This window comes from Streptopelia decaocto (genome assembly GCF_964273445.1).
Source record: "Streptopelia decaocto genome assembly, chromosome: 2".
NCBI lineage: Eukaryota > Metazoa > Chordata > Aves > Columbiformes > Columbidae > Streptopelia > Streptopelia decaocto.
Window position 1 is genome coordinate 129,239,270 of NC_138655.1, and position 17,646 is coordinate 129,256,915.

Sequence of the window (17,646 nt, forward strand, 5' to 3'; positions counted from 1 at the left end):
GATGGTTGCATTTTAGTGTATGTTTGCAAAGGGGATGAAACTAAGTAAACAGTGAATTGATTTGTTCTGCCACTTCCTTTTCAGACTGTATTTCTGAAAGTGGAATGGGATGCAATTCTAAACGGAGAACATGTTTACCAGCTCCATGTCCTAATACGAGCAACATCAGCCTGTGGAATATCCTGAGAAACAACATAGGAAAGGATCTCTCCAAAGTGGCCATGCCTGTTGAATTAAATGAGCCACTTAACACCCTTCAGCGTCTCTGCGAGGAGCTGGAGTACAGTGAACTACTAGATAAAGCAGCGCATACGCCTAACCCATTTGAACGGATGGTAAATATTTTATTCCAAGTACCTAGTAACATTCAACATGATTAGAATAGAGTAAATGTAAAAACAGTCTACCAAAGGAGTGAAGATGTTCTGTTCCGTTATTTTTTTCACCCAGCTGAGAGAGGCAGACTCTCTGAATTTGTGTCTGTACATACTTACATACCCACTATTTTTGACTCTTCTGCATAATTTGTGTTGCTTTATCAGCAAGTCTCTCTCATCGAGTGCCTCGCTGTCCTGCAAGGTTAAACAAAGTAGTTTAGTTCTGTTTTGCAGCTCTTACTCGGTAAAATTAACATTTTACAGCAAAAAAGGAGGGGAGTTGAATTGATGTACTTCCCTCTTGAGTATGAAAGCTACAGTATGTCTTTTTTTAAGGGTGTCTAATCTGGTAATGCATTTGTGCATAGAGGATGGTGGATCTTCCAGCCCTACACTACCATGATGTCTTTATATTAACTAAAAGAGCTCCATTTGTTTTATTAACTGGTTTTGTGAAGTTTTGGGGTTGATACAGAATGTTCAGGACCTCAAAACTAGGCCATATTAATGTATGTTTAGTACAATAACGGTGTCATCTTCTGCCAGTGCAGAACCCTGAATTCAGCATTTGGCAAAAGAATACGAGAAAAATGCATTTCAGTTCTTCTGCTTCCAGGTGCCCAAAAGCTACTTAATATGTAATCTTGTAAATAAAGGATTAAAAACTCTCTAAATTCTCTTAAATGGAAGCTATAGATTGTCCCTTAAACTCAAGCCTTTGTAATTCAATGTATCTTGTATTAAAATGAGGTTATTAATGGATGTAAATAGTCATGTAATAGACATTGTTTGAAAAGCCTCCTGCTCCATTCTGACACTCTGCAAGGGTGATAATTTAGTGTGAGTTCTCAGGATAGAGGGTCTGGCTATTAACTGGGGGGTTGGTGCAGAGCTTTTTTTGTATTCTTGAGAATATACGTTAAAACGAAAAGGAAATGAGCAGCAGTTGTTCATATGGGAGTGAAAATAAGCCTTTTCCCTCCTTCCCACACTTAGGCATCTGGAAATTACCTCAAAATGGAGTATTCTTTGAGAAAACCTGAGGCAAAATTTTTGCTAGCATCTACTTTTTCACAAGATGAGGAAAGGGAGAAAAATCGTACAAAAGAGACCTGAACAGACAACCCCAAATTCTAATTCCTCAGGTTTAGAAGGAATTACGCTTGAGTTGACCACAAACATTTGGAAGGGTTACCCGTGTCTCAGTCATAATCAGGAACAGTTTCATTATTAGGTAATAGCACACAGCAGGTAAAATGCAATTCATTTCAAACTGCATTAGAAATATAATAGCAACTTGGTGAAAACTCATCCAGTGCTGCCTGTGCCATATTTGGGAAAAGGATAGTTGGTAGATCCTTAGAATCACAGACCACAACTATAAAAGCCAGTTATAATACAAAATCTAATAGTGATTTTTGAGGGTACTGTTTTGAACTGTGTTGCAGAATGCTAAGCTGTTTCAAACATTTTTCAGAAATGCTGTTTTCAGTTGATGAAATTTGCAGTGTTTGACCCTAATAACTCCATCCTGGAATGACTCTCTGAAAACTGAATAATTCTCTAATATGTGAACTAGTGCTTAAGTTGCAGGAAAAAATGCGTGTTTGTAGTCTGAAAATTATGGGAAAAATAGCAGAATTTGATGTCAGGATAAAAACCATATTTTGTTGTGGTGGTATTTTTGGTTTTGGGGGGCTTTTGGTGTGTGTTTGTTTTTCCCCATTAAACCAGAATGTATAGCAAAAATTGTGCATAGCTATGGTAAATTAATTAATCAGAATTCCACATATTTTATTCCCAGGTGTATATAGCTGCATTTGCAGTCTCTGCATATGCATCCAGTTACTACCGAGCTGGAAGTAAACCATTTAATCCTGTGCTTGGAGAAACCTATGAATGTATTCGTGAAGATAAGGGTTTCCAGTTCTTTGCCGAACAGGTATTGTATGCTGCAGCCCTTAGATTTGCTGCTTGGCACACTGTTTAATTCTAAATGTATGGCTGGGATCCTCTGGAATCAGTAGCAAAACACAAAATTACTTCACATAGCCTGAGCCAAACACAACTCAAGGGATGTTGCAGAATTATAAATGAAGGAAATTGTTTTTTGAGGGAAGTCCAGTAACTCTGGGATGGAACATGACAACGAACAGCTGACACTCGAGAAGCCAAGGCTGGCAAGCTGCCTTCTCCAGTAACCAGATAACCTGGTTAAGCAGAGTGCGATTCCCCATGCAGAAATCTGACCACGACTGCAACAAGCATTCACATTCTTGTCGCTTTCTTTTGTGTGTGATCATTAACGTAACAAGGTGGATGGATGATGGCAGAGCGGTGGATGTGGCCTACCTTGACTTCAGCAAAGCGTTTGACACAGTCTCCCACAGCATCCTGGTTGCTAAGTTGAGGAGGTGTGGTCTGGACAATAGAGTAGTGAGGTGGGTTGCAAACTGGCTTAAGGAGAGAAGCCAGAGAGTGGTAGTCAATGGTGCGGAGTCTAGTTGGAGGCCAGTATCTAGTGGAGTGCCTCAGGGGTCAGTACTGGGGCCAATATTATGCAATATATTAATTAACGATTTAGATGAGGGAATTGAGTGTACTATCAACAAGTTTGCTGATGACACCAAGCTGGGAGGAGTGGCTGACACGCCACAAGGCTGTGCTGCCATCCAGCGGGACCTGGACAGGCTGGAGAGTTGGGCGGGGAATAACCTGATAAAATTTAACAAGGGAAAGTGTAGAGTATTGCATCTGGGTAGGAACAACCCCAGGTTCCAGTATAGGTTGGGAAATTACATATTAGAGAGCAGTGTAGGGGAAAGGGACCTGGGGGTCCTGGTGGACAACAGGATGACCATGAGCCAGCACTGTGCCCTTGTGGCCAGGAAGGCCAATGGGGTGTATTAGAAAGGGAGTGGTCAGTAGATCGAGAGAGGTTCTCCTTCCCCTCTACTCCGCCCTGGTGAGACCCCATCTGGAGTATTGTGTCCAGTTCTGGGCCCCTCAGTTCAAGAAGGACAGGGAACTGGTGGAGAGAGTCCAGCGCAGGGCAACAAAGATGATTAAGGGAGTGGAGCATCTCCCTTATGAAGAAAGGCTGAGGGAGCTGGGTCTCTTAGTTTGGAGAAGAGGAGACTGAGGGGGGACCTTATTAATGTCTATAAGTATATAAAAGGTGAGTGCCATGAGGATGGAGCCAGGCTCTTCGCGGTGGCAAACAATGATAGGACAAGGGGTAATGGGATCAAGCTGGAACACAAGAGGCTCCACTTAAATTTGAGAAGAAACTTCTTCTCAGTGAGGGTGACAGAGCACTGGAACAGGCTGCCCAGGGAGGCTGTGGAGTCTTCTTCCCTGGAGACATTCAAAACCTGCCTGGACGTGTTCCTGTGTGACCTCATCTAGGTGTTCCTGCTCCGGCGGAGGGATTGGACTAGATGATCTTCTGAGATCCCTTCCAATCCCAAACATACTGTGATACTGTGATTAAAAATACCGTATCTTCAGCCATTTAATGTCTTTTTTTAAAAGAAATATATCCCCCATGTGAGTCAATCAATGACTAGTATTTTCCATGGCACCATAAATATTTCTACTTCCTGTCCAAATACTTTGTGAGCTAAGCCTTTCAGATCTGCTACCACAGCTTAGTAGGTGAAGAATGTCAACAACACATCAAGGTCTGAGTGTTTATGAAAATAATTCCCCAATAGGAGAATAATTACTTAAGTATGGGTGAAAATTATTAAGTTTAAACCAGTCAAGTTACCAAAATTGCCAAGCTTGAGACATATGTTAGAAAGAGATAAAACTTAAATAATCTGGTGCCTAGCAGAGTAAGAATGATTGAAAGCTGTCTCATTCTGTCCAGACATAACAAAAAAAACCAACAAACCTACAAAAAGTGCAGTGGGCAAGAGTGTAAGAGGCTTCTTTTAGGAAAAGTGTTTTTACCACTTCTGAAGATACAACATTTTGTACATTATGTTTTAGAACTGACAAAAAGAAGTGCTATGATCTTCCCTTAGTCTCAGGAAATGTCACAGGCAAGAGTTAAAATGAGAAAAAAAAAGGCACAAAGCAAGAATCAGATTTAAAGTTGGAGTAATATATCTGGTTCTTCATTGTGTTACTTCAGTTCTAAGGTGATGTATACAGAGCACTGCAGTTACCAGTGTAACATCAAGCTGGAGTAACAAAGCGGTGAATAGAGGTTGGTACTGAATTAAAGGAAGTGAATATTGGATAAATCAGTACAAAGACTAATTTTTCTAAAGAATTTTAATACATCAGGGGGGTTGGACTGTTAACAGCTATTGTTCTAATATGTGCAGTAAGCGATGTGAGTTTATAGAGTGGTAAAGTTACTGTAATAGTATGGGGTGGAGGAATATTAGGAAGCGAGGGCAGTATAGGAGGAAAGATATTTCATGTAGCTTGCGAGCATTGAATATTTCTCTTTGCATCAGCAGCTGTTGCTTCTTGCCTGTTTGCGCAAGCATTTTGATGCTTACTCTAGGTAACTTGTTAGTGCAGATAGTATGCAATCCATGGCATAGATAGGCAAAATGTATAAAATAAGACATTCTGCTCTATTACTGGAGTGAGTTTAGAATAACTCCACTTAGCACCATGACCTTAGGCTGGAATTATAACAGTTTAAGTGAGAGCTATGTTTAACCCATGAATTATAGTGACATCTGGGGTTAATCTGGGTGCAGTATGTGAGAGAGAGTGTGTTGCTCCTGGTGGATTAGGGCACAGCTGAGAGTAATTAGTACTTTTTTTCTCTCTTTTTTTTTTTGCACCAAGATGTTCAGTAAATAACTGGATACCTGCACAGAAAATGCTTGATAAGAGATTTGCCAAATGAGTGACAAAAAAAACCCTAAAACTGCATATGAGCCACGTGTAGGTGGTCAAGAAATTAGATTCATAGTGGGAAATAGTAATTTGACTTGAAAATAAAGTTGTCTTTGTCAAAAGAACAGACATTACACATCAAAGAGTTGGTCTTGGTCAGTTGTTAGTTGTGTTCACCCAGAAGGGAGATTTTACAGCGAAGGAGGAGTGGCTGCTTCATTTTGTGCAGTTACTATATTATTTACTATTTCCTTTTAATAGTCTGCATTGTGTATTTGTTTATTTACTCACAGTCCTTGTTTCACTGTTTTGGTGGTTGCCCTAATTCATGTATGTGCTGTTGCCCAAAGCTGATAAAACACAGTGCGTGTGATTAGAGTTTTGCACTAGAAACGCCGGGGGTGTCGCTACTGCAGCAGTAAGGGTTGCTGGATGGTATTTCATGGCTTGATTTTTGCCACCCGTGGAACCCTCAGAGATCATTGTCTCCTCCTCACAGTCAGGGTTTTGTTGGTATTTTCTGTACAGAAGAATTTGGCCCTTTGTGGGGTTTTGTTTGGTTGGTTTTGTTTTTTAAAAATTTTTGTGTGTGTACTCTAAGTGCAGCTTCGGTTACTCTGTGAAGGGGTCCTGAAGGTAAATGAAATTATCATCTTAGAGACAATATACAACATATGTAGTTAGATTTTCACTCAAGGAACAAATTCAGTGGCCTTTTAAAATAAGTGCTTCCCATTTCTTTGAAGGCTTCTTAGGTCTCTGTACCTTATTAATCTCACTGGCTCCCTCTTCAGGAAACAACTGCAAAAGGAAAGTAGATGGAATTGAAAATGCCAGATATGAATGAAAAATGAAGGGAAAAAAATAAGAACCCAAATCAAAATGCTTGTTCAAGTGTTAATATGTCCATCTCTTTTTTTTTCCCCTTTCATGTCTTGCTATTAGGTCAGTCACCATCCACCTATTTCTGCATGCCATGCTGAATCTGTGAATTTTGCTTTTTGGCAAGGTAACTCTTCAGTCTATCATTTTCTTTTACAGTGTTCGTAATATTTTCAATGTATGTCTAACATGAAATATCCATAAATTGGGAAAAGTTGAAATTCCCTGCTTAAATTGTACTAGAATGGCTTTTAGAGATGCTGGCCTATACTTACTTGCACACTTCTTACTTAGATGTTCTGCCATTATAAAAATGTTGAAGTTTTTTCTTATAACATTAATTGATTTTTCTTTTCATGTGAAAATATCTGCATTTCTTTAAAATCAGGTTTGTTTGGAGTGGGGTTCTTTAATAAAGAAGAGTTGTACCTCAAGCTGTTTATAAAACAAACAAGCTGGAACGCAGCTTGAAACACTACAAGTTAAATCTTGAGCCTTGGCAAATCTTGTAAACCTGTTCTGAAAATAATTTCCAAAAATGAGCATAACGGCAAGGATAAATATAATTACCTTTCTCTGCTGGCATTACTACAGTATGTAAGATTTTGTGCTATTCGACTACTAACATTGTGTTTCAAAAGAAGTGTGTTGGAGCTTTGTTCACTCTGTAATGCTGGTGAAGATGTCAGCCAGTCACGGTACTTGTGTGGTTAGATATTTTTGGAGTGTACACAGGATATAACTATGTCTTTTAACTCAGTTAAAATCCTTCACCCAGAGGTTTGTCAATTCACAGTGTAGCCATATTATAACCTTTAATTCTGTTAGGATTGACTCCGCTGACTTAATTATAGTTATTAGGGATTAAGCCATACTGAACAGAAATGGAACTCTGTCATTAGTCTGGATTTCATTATTCAATATAATTCTTTGCTTTGTAAACAAATACAGGGACAAGAGTTCTTTTGTTCTCAGCCAAATAGCAGAGATGACCGAAAATTTATTCAGTCACTGAAAACTATAAATAAGACTAGAGAGCAGCCTTTCTTAATAGAAACGGGTGAGACTGATTTGTTCAACAGATCATGGCAATGGTTATCAAATATTTTAACAGTTGCATTTAGAGAGCAAAGCTCTTCTGCAAAGATGAGAGCTGAGAATTTGATCAATGAGAAAGAGCATGACATTTGGTCTAGATGAGCACAGCAGACTGAGTGAGGGTACTGCAGTGTTGTTGGGGCTGTTTTGTTTTTAATTGTTGCTAGCTGAGCTTATGGGAGACCTAGACAATGTGTTGTTTTTATTCTTTTCCAATGCAAAGGCAGTTTGTAAATGCTATGGCCTCTTGTTGTGGGGCTGTATTAACTTACGTGGAAAGATTAACTTCAAGTTAATCATAAAGGCAGCTCGTCAATGAGGTAAGTTTTTTCTGTGTGCAAAGTTCTTTTCATTTACCATATTAGCTCCTCAGCAGCATTGCCGGAGTAGTGCTGTCATTCCACCAGACACTGACCTTAGTTCAGCTGTTTCAACGTCAAGAAATCTCTTGATCATCTCTAGTGAGCCAGCAGGCTGGGTTCTGACAGGGACAGTTCTTTTGGAAATCATTTTCCCTGACTTATGAAGCTGACTCTGCTTTCGCAAAGGAGTGTGGACACATCAACAATGGAAATTCAGAGAAGACAGTTCCAGCTATTAAAGCATCTGTGCGCTTTTCTTAGCTGTCCTAAATTTTTTGCATGATCAAGTTACACATTGCTTCCCAAGATGTTTACCATGTACTGATTTCCATGGGACAGCTTTGCCATTTATGAGAACAGAGAATGTAACAGAGTCTGATGACAGATTTTAGCTGTTAAACTCAGCAGGTTGTGCCTTTGCCCTTTCTCTTCCATCCCCCTGCAGAAGAGAGGAAGCTAGTACAGAATTGGGCTCAACACCATCAACACCTGTGTAGTACAGGAATCACAACAGAATTGCTGCCACTAAGGAGGCTGGCCCAGCATCTAGCTTCAGATTTATTTTATTTTTCTAAGTCCTTTTCTCAGGTGATAAGAAGAGGGTTACTTCGTCCATGAGGAATTCTGCCCTATGTCCCATTCCAGCCACTGTGATGGTAGGCAGCTCGGTGTGACTCAGTCCTGTCACTTGCACATATATACTCAGGAGATATGTAATCTCCTAATTACAGTTCAAGCATCCACCTCACAGCCAGCGTAACAGCTGCCCCAGACAACTGCATCAGGAACAGTGTTTTGGTTTTCCTTGTGTTAGTACTAGCATATTTGTGAGACTGGAGATCAATTTTTCCCTCTTTTTCAGGTTGTGCAGGGAATGGGGGGTTCCTAGTGTCCAATACAGCAGGGAAACTATTCCTCTGAGCCCTGAAGATACTATGAAAGCTACTGCCTGATTATCTAACCAAATTTAACTCTATACCCCTTCTGCCATGCTTTTCTGTCCTTGTTTCTTTCTCTTCCAGGTGTTTTTGCTCAATAAATTTGTCTAAACTTGCACTGAGATTTCTAATCTTTTTTTGGAGAATTGACGTGAGGCTTGGACACGTCTCTCTGTGATTCAGACAAGATTTTTTAAAGGGCCAGTTAAACTTACAGAAAAAAATGGACTAATTCCCTCTGCAGTTTTGTGCCTTTTGAAACATTCTTTTGCTTCTGCACTGTGGATGCTCTTATTTGCTATTTTTTTTTTATTTGGAATTCTGCTTTTGTTTTTGGAAATGTCTGCTCTCATTCACTAGCAACTGCATTGCAGATAAATATACACTGTCTATAGCTTACTCAAATTCATCTCTTTTGGAAAAGGTTTCGAGAGAGGACTTTTAAACCTCTTTTGCTTTGCTATTTAAATAATCAATAATGTAATGGGGGGAAAAATAAGGAAAAAAGAACAAAACCATGTTTGAAGGTCCACAGCATTCTTTGAACACTTTTAGTGTGTTGCAATTCATTATTTTGCATTTCTTGAGAATAAAATAGAACCCAAAAATAGATTGGTTCACCCATGCCTATGACTAAACCTGTCTCTCTTTGGTTTTTTTTTTTTCCTCTTCCTGTTTCAGATGTGAGATGGAAAAACAAATTCTGGGGAAAGTCCATGGAAATTGTTCCAGTTGGTACAACACATGTAACTCTTCCAGCGTAAGTGCTGCAGTTGTGCATTGCTGTTCACACACAGGCACAGACATGCCTTCACACACAGGAGCCACGTTTATGTGGATAAGAACAAGCTGTGCTGTATTAAACCTGTGGAAAAATTGGTGATTATGGTTTAGTTAAAAAAAAAAAAAGGTGGTGGGGGAGAAAAAACCCCACCAAACCCAAACCAGAAGCATAAAACAGAAGCACTAACTCTTATAAAGGTTATAAAAAATGAAAGATGAAATTAAAAAAAAAAGTCACTCCTGTGTATATTGAAAAAAGCAAAGTTGGTGTTTTCATGCTTCAGTTGAATTTCAAACTTCAGTTGAATTTCAAACTTCATGCATTATAAACTCACAGGGAAAAACTGCATGGTAGAGGAAGCTATGAATTCTTTTGTTTGAAACATGGACTTGGGGGAGGGGGTGTTCTTTTCGTCTTCTGTACCTATATTTGTATGGACCTTAACACCATGGGGTCCTGGTCTTTAGGTGAGGCTGATAACCATCATCACTGCATAAATAATTATGGTAAGTGATAAAAAAAAAAACAGTTGCATATCTGGTGTTTATTATCCAAGGAAGTAAGCAGATATTGTAGTTCAGTGTTGACTAAGGTTTAATATTTTTTTTTAAATAAAAATCTGCAGTGTTCCTATGCTAGCTTGTCAGAGTGCCCATTATAGATCAGCAGTTAAAATCTCTTAAAATTTGGCATGTATCCATCATGTTTGCAGAACCAGAGGTCTAAAGGTTAAGCAGCGTTCTAATTAAATCTGTTTTCCAAAGAGAGTCTACAAAATTAATTACTCTGCCATCTGAAAAAAGAAAAATGACCCAAGAACCTAACACTTGTCAGACTAAGCATGCTTTTTTCTTACATGGGTAAAATTGTGATATAGAAAGATAGTATCCAAAAGGTAAGGTATAAAACATGTTGTGTTCATAGTAGCTGGCCTGAGCAGTGGAGTGAAAGGGCTTTAGGATGTGAGGGTTCAGAGACAAGGTAACTAATGGATTAGGGCCCCTGGTTGGCTGATGACCTGGAAAATAATCTGATTCATATGTGTTCTCCACATGCTGGTTTGTATCCCTGTGTATCTGATAAAGAATTGGGTACAAAAAAGGTACTGAGGCTATAGGCAAAAATGAAGCATTAGTATTGAGGTTATTCTTGGAGCAAATACAGTATTTTTAGCATGCATAAAAGAGCATGTGACCTGAAAGTAGGGGCAAGAAAACAAGTTATTGCAGGGTAAATTGGCTGCATATCTGCTAGTCTGTAAAAACTGTCCTTGTGCATGCTCTTACAAAGCAGCAAGTGGAAGCAAGTGGTAAAGGAGAGGTAAGGAAAGATTCTAATATTCTCACAGGACCTGTGTGTGAGGCAGTTGCTGTGGGGAAACTGGTGCTTTGTAAGCTTACCCTTTACCTTTTCAGTAGCACGGTAGCTATTGATATCCAGAACAAATTGAAGAATAGATGTCTTCACAAGACTCTCCTTTTCTTGAGGATTTATAAAACTGTTTTATAAGAACATCTACTCTTTCAATAAAAGGTAAAATGTTGTATTATCTATTGGTATTTGTTCATCTCTCCCTGTCTGCTGTCTTCCAGCGTGCAACTGTGTCTTGAACTACCTGGTGAAAACTTCCGCTCTTGCCTGAAGCATGCACATAGGCTCAGTCTTCAGGGCTTGAGCCAAGCTCATTCTAGTCACTAAAGAGTCTTCTGACGACTCCAGTGGCCGATGTCCTTGTGTTTTTCAGTTGTCACTGTGCTACAAGCTGTGAAATAGGCATTCCAGCCTGTAGAAGATATTAGAATTATTACTTTTGGAAACTTAAAACTGGTAAAGAGGGGCAAGTAAATTGAGAGAAAACTGAATTCAAGAGCAAAGTTTATAGCGAAAGTGAAAAGCATTTTCTCGGAGACAGGATTGTTGTCACAGGGTTTGTTTTTGAGAAGGTGTGGGACATGAAGATGAGGCATTCCAGAAAAAAAATTGTTTTTTTGGGTTTTTCTAATCAAGTTCTCTGCATTTTTTTTTCCACAAATTTATGAGTTTGTTTGAACACTGTATGAGATTTTCCCTGTGTGTATTTTTCTTACAGTTTTAAAGACCATTTTGCATGGAACAAGGTGACATCTTGCATCCATAACATCTTAAGTGGGCAAAGATGGATTGAACACTATGGAGAGATCATCATCAAAAATCTTAACGATGACACTTGCCACTGCAAACTGACTTTCATAAAGGTAACTGCAGCAGCGAGCACAGCAACGCTGGCAGTGCCTGCTCTAACAGACACAGCAGCGGGTGGATGCTCTCAGCACAAGCTCAGTAAGACAAGCTTTGTCTGCCTATAGTTCTGTAATTACCTGTGACTTTTTGAGAAACTTAACTCTGAAGGAACTGCTGCTCACTAGGCAGAGCCAGACAACAAACAGAAGCAACAGCTTTCTCAGGTGATTCCATTTGAGACACAGACAAGCATGGGGAAAGGAAGGGAAGAAATATGATGAAAAACCTCTTCTGTGTTTTATGAGAGGTACACACAAGGTGTCTAACAGTGGTTTACCACATGCCTTCATTCTGCAACTGTAGAACCAGTGCTTACGTGGGGTGCTTCACCCAACGCTCTGTTCTAGCCCTTTGCAGGTATTTGGAGGAGCTTCTGGGAGAGGTTGTGGTGTTACTCATAGCTTTTCCTTTGGTACAAGGCATCAAGATATGAATTCCTCAGGAAATCCCCTTATGACTGAAATTAAAATTAGGTTTTGGCAACAGTTGACTTCTTCCTGGAAAAGGAAAATCAATGAAAACCTAAAATGATGCCAAAATTTCTAACCTGAGAAATAGTTTTGCAAAGCATGCTAGGAGACTTGCCTTCTCCTGCATTTTCTGTATCATCTGATTGCTGGAGAAACGCTGTGCTTTGCATAGAAACAGACTATACAGATACAAGCCAAGTACTTCAGCATACTTATGCAGCATGGCATGCTCAGCAGCAGAAAGACAGTTTCCTTTTCTGATTTGTTTTCCTGAATACTTTGTGCTTTCTAAGAAAAATTAGGATGATATTTTTTTATTCAAATACTTATTTGAAAGTAATGTATTTACAGAGTTGCAGTGGATGTTTAGAGTTCAAATTTTAAAGACTAAGAGCCTGCAAATCTTACACTTTTGATATTGTGAATTGTCTGAACTGGCGATTACTGTATCAGTTCTTTTTCTTCCTTTTCTGCAAATTTGGGAAAGATGCAGATAACTTAGGACTCAGTGTAATCTGTCACTGAGCAAAATTCAAGGTCAGCTGTGCTTCACCTAGTACTGCCCCTAAAAAAGGCAAACAAAAGAAATATGATTCTTAACATTAGTGTTTTAATAAGCTGATTAACAGTACTGGCACCAGTTGTTTGCATATGATATTGTAATGTGCAGCTAAATGAATGGCTTTCATTTCAGAAAACCACTCTACAGCATGGTGCTACTGACACAGCAAAGTCACACTTGATCTCTAATGCACGTTGTTCCCCTTGTTCCTTCTAATTCTAGGCAAAGTATTGGAATCCAAATGCACATGAGATTGAAGGCAGCGTCATGGATAAAGCCGGGAAAGTTGTGCATCGACTCTTTGGGAAGTGGCATGAAAGCTTATACTGTGGGACAACTTCATCTTCAAACTGCATATGGAGAGCAAGTTAGTGATCAGAATGGCTAACGGGCAGAACGTATAATGTGTTTCAGAATAAGCTTATTATTTTCATCTCTTTATTAGGACCCAACTTCTTGTTACTTCTATGTGAAATACTAGATTCTTGTTGTTACAATTTAGACTAGAAGAATACATTATTTAATTTAAATAATATCATCAAATCATTTCAGTTGGAAGAGACCCTCAAGATATTGAGTGCAACCATAACCTAACTCTAGCACTAAACCATGTGCCTAAGAACCTCATCTAAACACCTTTTAAACACCTCCAGGGATGGTGACTCAACCACTTCCCTGGGCAGCCTGTTCCACTGCCTGACAACCGTTTCCATGAAGGCTTTTTCCTAACATCCAAGCTGAACCTTATGGAGAACTTAATCTCATGGCTTCTTTCATTTTCTCCATTCTCCCTCATTTTCAAGTTTGGGCATGAAGTGGATATTGAGGACTCTAAAAGGAAGAACAAACCAAAGCCCCCACTTTTTGTGTGGAGAAGTGTGGTGTATTTTATGTATTATACATTGGAGAACAGCCCACAAAACTCAGTTCTGTAATGACAGCTATATCAACTTCTCCCAAACTTGTGAGTTCTAGTCTACTGTAGTTTGAAAAAGCACTATGATAATAGCATGGCCTTCATCACAGTTGTGCTCTGATCCAGCTGAGAGAACAGAGATCTGTTTTGCTGCAGTGCAATTATCAAGGGGAATGTTCTCTTTTGTCACACTATTAAAAACCTCTCATTCCCCCAGAACTGAGACCATGGTTCAGATACGAACAAATGACTGTAGGGAGCTTGGAATTTTCCTTCTAAAGATAAGAACATTTAATTGGAATTCTGAGTGTACTCTTTTCTTCTGTAGATCCAATGCCTAAAGGTTATGAACAGTGGTACGGATTTACACAATTTGCACTGGAGTTAAATGAGCTGGACCCGCAAACTAGGTCATTACTCCCATCCACTGATACACGTTTTAGGCCAGACCAGAGGTAAGAAGTATTAACTCTTGAATGTCTTCCTCAAATAGCTCTTAATCTTCTGTATGGTCACTTTGCCCTAAGCTTAGGCTATTTTGTGTAGATACCTGCAGTATGTTTCTATTTCTACATTAACGTGCATCTGAAACAGACATTTCAATCACTTATCAAGAGATGGTCTCGTCATAATGGACCGGTGTTTCTTAAAATTGACTTATGGATGCTTCTAGAACTGCCTTTCCAAAGATGTTAAAACTTCAGTACTTCAGGTACTGGATGTTGAGCGTACTGTGTTTGAACAGCCAAAAACTGAGACACTATAAATTTATTTCTGCAGTGGAATTTCTACTGTTGCCAACTTCCAACTAAAAGAATATAATATAACGATGACTCTGAGCTTATTATCAGTTACTTTTCTTTAAGTGCTTTTGGATAGTGCAGTTGTCTACAGATGTAGCTGTTTACCTTTCAAACACTGTGAACTGCCTGCTGTAAAGATTAAATTCTGGAGCTCTAGAGGACCTGGGAAAGATGGGGGACAGGAGGATCAATTTTGTCTCTTACTACTGCTGGTGCTACAGGTTTCTAGAAGAAGGGAATATTGAGGGAGCTGAAATGCAAAAGCAGAGAATCGAGCAGCTACAGAGAGAACGACGGAAGGTGCTGGAAGAAAACAATCTGGAGCATCAGCCTAGATTTTTCAGGTACTATATAATAATTAGCATATGCTATCCTCTATTGAAATTCTTATTATAGATCTGCTTCTAAACTGCCATAGAGTGGGCTCCATTTTTTTCCAGATTTCTTCTATATTCTTGATTTTTGTACTTTGGCAACGTAGAACACTCCAGACTTAGTTAAAACTCAGGATTATATATTGCTTTTTCATTAGTGCATCCCTGAATTTCTTTCTGATTTTTCTTGCCTTGATGGTGATTGGTATTTATCCTATGTTTGAATTTGCCTGAGTGAATGTAGCATTTTGATTCTTTCAAGCAAGGTGAAGTAGCTGGATTTAGCTTAATTGCTAAAGTGTGCAGAGTTGGAGCCTTTCATTTTCAGGGCTGTTTTTGAACATTTCCCCTATTTAATGGAGAGAGAATTATCATTCAGAGGGCACTTTATTTCTTCTTGTTGTAAATCAATTAACAGGAGACTTCAGCCATTGAAAAACAAAACTGAATGCTGGTGAGGACTTGGCCTTTTGCCCTCCAGCTTCTCTGTTCTCCTGCAATGAAAGAGGTGGAGCCCAGTTGAATGTTGTATGTATCACAATTAACAAATCTGGGATCCTAATTTTTTGCTGGATAGATAGGTACTGTACTTCTGAGGAACACAGAAACAGTCAAAATAAGTGCAAATAGGTGCAAAAAGGGAGTGGCACAGATCACTACATGTTTAATGAGATGGTGAGCTAACTCATCACATGTCAATCACACCTACTACGGAGAAGCAAATGTTGCTTCCAATAGGATAGAGGCAAAGTCTAACACTTCTTAATTACAGATTCACAATGAGAATATTGAATAAGGATGAGAATTTGAGTCCTCACAGTGAGGATTTGAAAACTGAGATTTGTGCTGTAGATTTAAATACCAGAATAAAGAATTCAATTACTATGTAGCAAAGTGTTACACAGTGTCAGAGTAGATATGAATTATGCATTTGGCTTTTCAATAGTGATTTCTCTCTTCAACAAATCACAGGCCTGGATTTACTTAAAATAGTAATTAGATGTTGTGCCAAAAATGTTGCACACTAGATTAAAAGCAGACTGATTCCTTCAGGGTACGGTACTAAGTGCAATGAATCTTGCCTCTTGACTGAGAGCTATAGGCTCTCTTTCTGTAATAACTGTGGTGAGCCATGTTTGGAGGGGTAAAAAGTTTCCACTTCCCACTCAAAGCTGCCTTTGAGACTGTGAAATAAACCTGGACTGTAGTTTTAAGTGCTAAGCCCTGGCATGTGACAGTGGAATAAGTGTGTTGATCTCAGCTGAACCCGAGGCTACAGAGCTGGGTCTCTGAGGCCCAGTGCAGACACATCAGTTCCACTCTCCAAGATCTGTCTCTTTGTTTGAAAGGTGAACTGAGTTGCACTGCACCTGGTTCATGGGCTGGATTGGGTACCTGTGCGCAGCGCCACATGGCATTACACAGCACGTGTACGGCGATTATAAGCTTTACATTTAAGGCATTTGTTTTATCTTTGATAGGAAAGCCAGTGATGACTCCTGGGTGAGCAATGGAACCTACATGGACCTTAGAAAAGAACCTGGTTTTTCCAAACTGGACAATCCTGTCCTCTGGTGAAAGAGGAACTACATGAAGATATTCTGTGCTGTATTCTCAGATCTGATTTAAAAGAAGTATATGTAAAATGTATCTATATATATAAACCTATATATATATATATATATATATACACGCATATATGTGTGGGGCGTGTGTATGTGTGCAAGTGTGCATATCTCCAGAATTGTGCTTAATTTAGAATCTGATAATTCTTTTCTTTATTCTGACTATTGCCGTGATTGTTTGAATGTATAAATACGCTGACTTCTTTTTATAAAATATTTAATAAATAGGACTGAATGTTATCAGCGAGAAGGAAAAGAGGAGCTTTTACACTACTTTTCCAATGTGTAATAATGTCAGTTCTGAGTTAACATATGCCTTACTGAATTGCATTGGAGACAGTAGCATCAGCATCTCCTAAGCTGTGCTGAGAAATCAGAGTGCAAGCCTTAGTAACTCAAACTGTAAGTAGGCTTCCACAGTTCAACGAGTAGTTCAGCTGACTCTGGGCTGGTATAAATTGCTAAAACAGATTTATCCGCTGGTGCTGGAATCTGAGTATGATCTTTTGCTGCCTGTAGAAAAGATTTAAATAAGCTTTTGTTTCTGTTAGCTTTCTTTTTAGCATTATGGAAGAGGTAGTTCTGAGCTCACATCAGTGGTTCTACTGCCTTATACATAAATTGTACCCAGTTAAATGTAGTGCTAGAAATTCAGGAATCGCCAAAATTTTCTGCTGGGAATCTTCAGATTTATAGCCCCCAACAGGGCAAGAGGAGGGAGGAGATCCTTTGTATATACTGCTTGAGCACTGACTAGATGAAGACATTCTCTCTTTTCCCAGTAAGTAAAACCTATACAGAGCACGAAATCCTGTGCTTCCACAGCTTCATTTGTCTTTATTAACCTAAAAATTGCAACAGTAAGACTTTTTAAAAAGTAAGCAAACTGATTGTTTTAAGCTAGAAATTTTTTCTTAGTATTTTGATATTTTCTACCTCTTAAGAAATAAACAGCATATTTAAGATCTTATATTTAAAAAATGACCATCTGCCTTATGGAGAAATGTATGGAGTCTTTGATCTTCCTCTGTTGGTTTGTTATGTTCAGATAAATATTCAAATGTCTTGCACTAAATCAATTGCATCTCTTTCCTGTAATTTTATACATATGTCTAGATTTGTGAAACTACTAAACCATAGGTCAGAAATTTAGCAGAAAACAAATGTAGCACTTTTGAATGAAGATTATAGATGTGTGCAGTATTTTTTTTTCCTTCAAATCATAATGTCATAATCATTAACAGAATAATTTGCATTCTTACCTAGCTGCAACTCAAGCCTGACCCAGGATTCTTCAAGTCTGTTCCAT

At 38.9% G+C, this 17,646-nt stretch overlaps 1 protein-coding gene across 7 annotated transcripts in view; it reads left to right on the top strand.

Moving 5' to 3' along the window:
• Nucleotides 1-17,307, top strand: part of OSBPL3 (oxysterol binding protein like 3) — a 90,011-nt gene extending 72,704 nt beyond the window's left edge. For all 7 annotated transcript variants that reach the window (XM_082047001.1, XM_082046999.1, XM_082047004.1 and 4 more), the window contains 9 exons: nucleotides 85-335; nucleotides 2,182-2,319; nucleotides 6,189-6,252; nucleotides 9,205-9,283; nucleotides 11,397-11,541; nucleotides 12,842-12,986; nucleotides 13,864-13,990; nucleotides 14,560-14,682; nucleotides 16,194-17,307. In XM_082047001.1, coding sequence (XP_081903127.1) covers nucleotides 85-335; nucleotides 2,182-2,319; nucleotides 6,189-6,252; nucleotides 9,205-9,283; nucleotides 11,397-11,541; nucleotides 12,842-12,986; nucleotides 13,864-13,990; nucleotides 14,560-14,682; nucleotides 16,194-16,290 — 1,169 coding nt within the window. In that variant the 3' untranslated portion in view covers nucleotides 16,291-17,307. The remainder of the gene's footprint in view (nucleotides 1-84; nucleotides 336-2,181; nucleotides 2,320-6,188; nucleotides 6,253-9,204; nucleotides 9,284-11,396; nucleotides 11,542-12,841; nucleotides 12,987-13,863; nucleotides 13,991-14,559; nucleotides 14,683-16,193) is intronic.
• The last annotated feature ends 339 nt before the right edge of the window (nucleotides 17,308-17,646 follow it).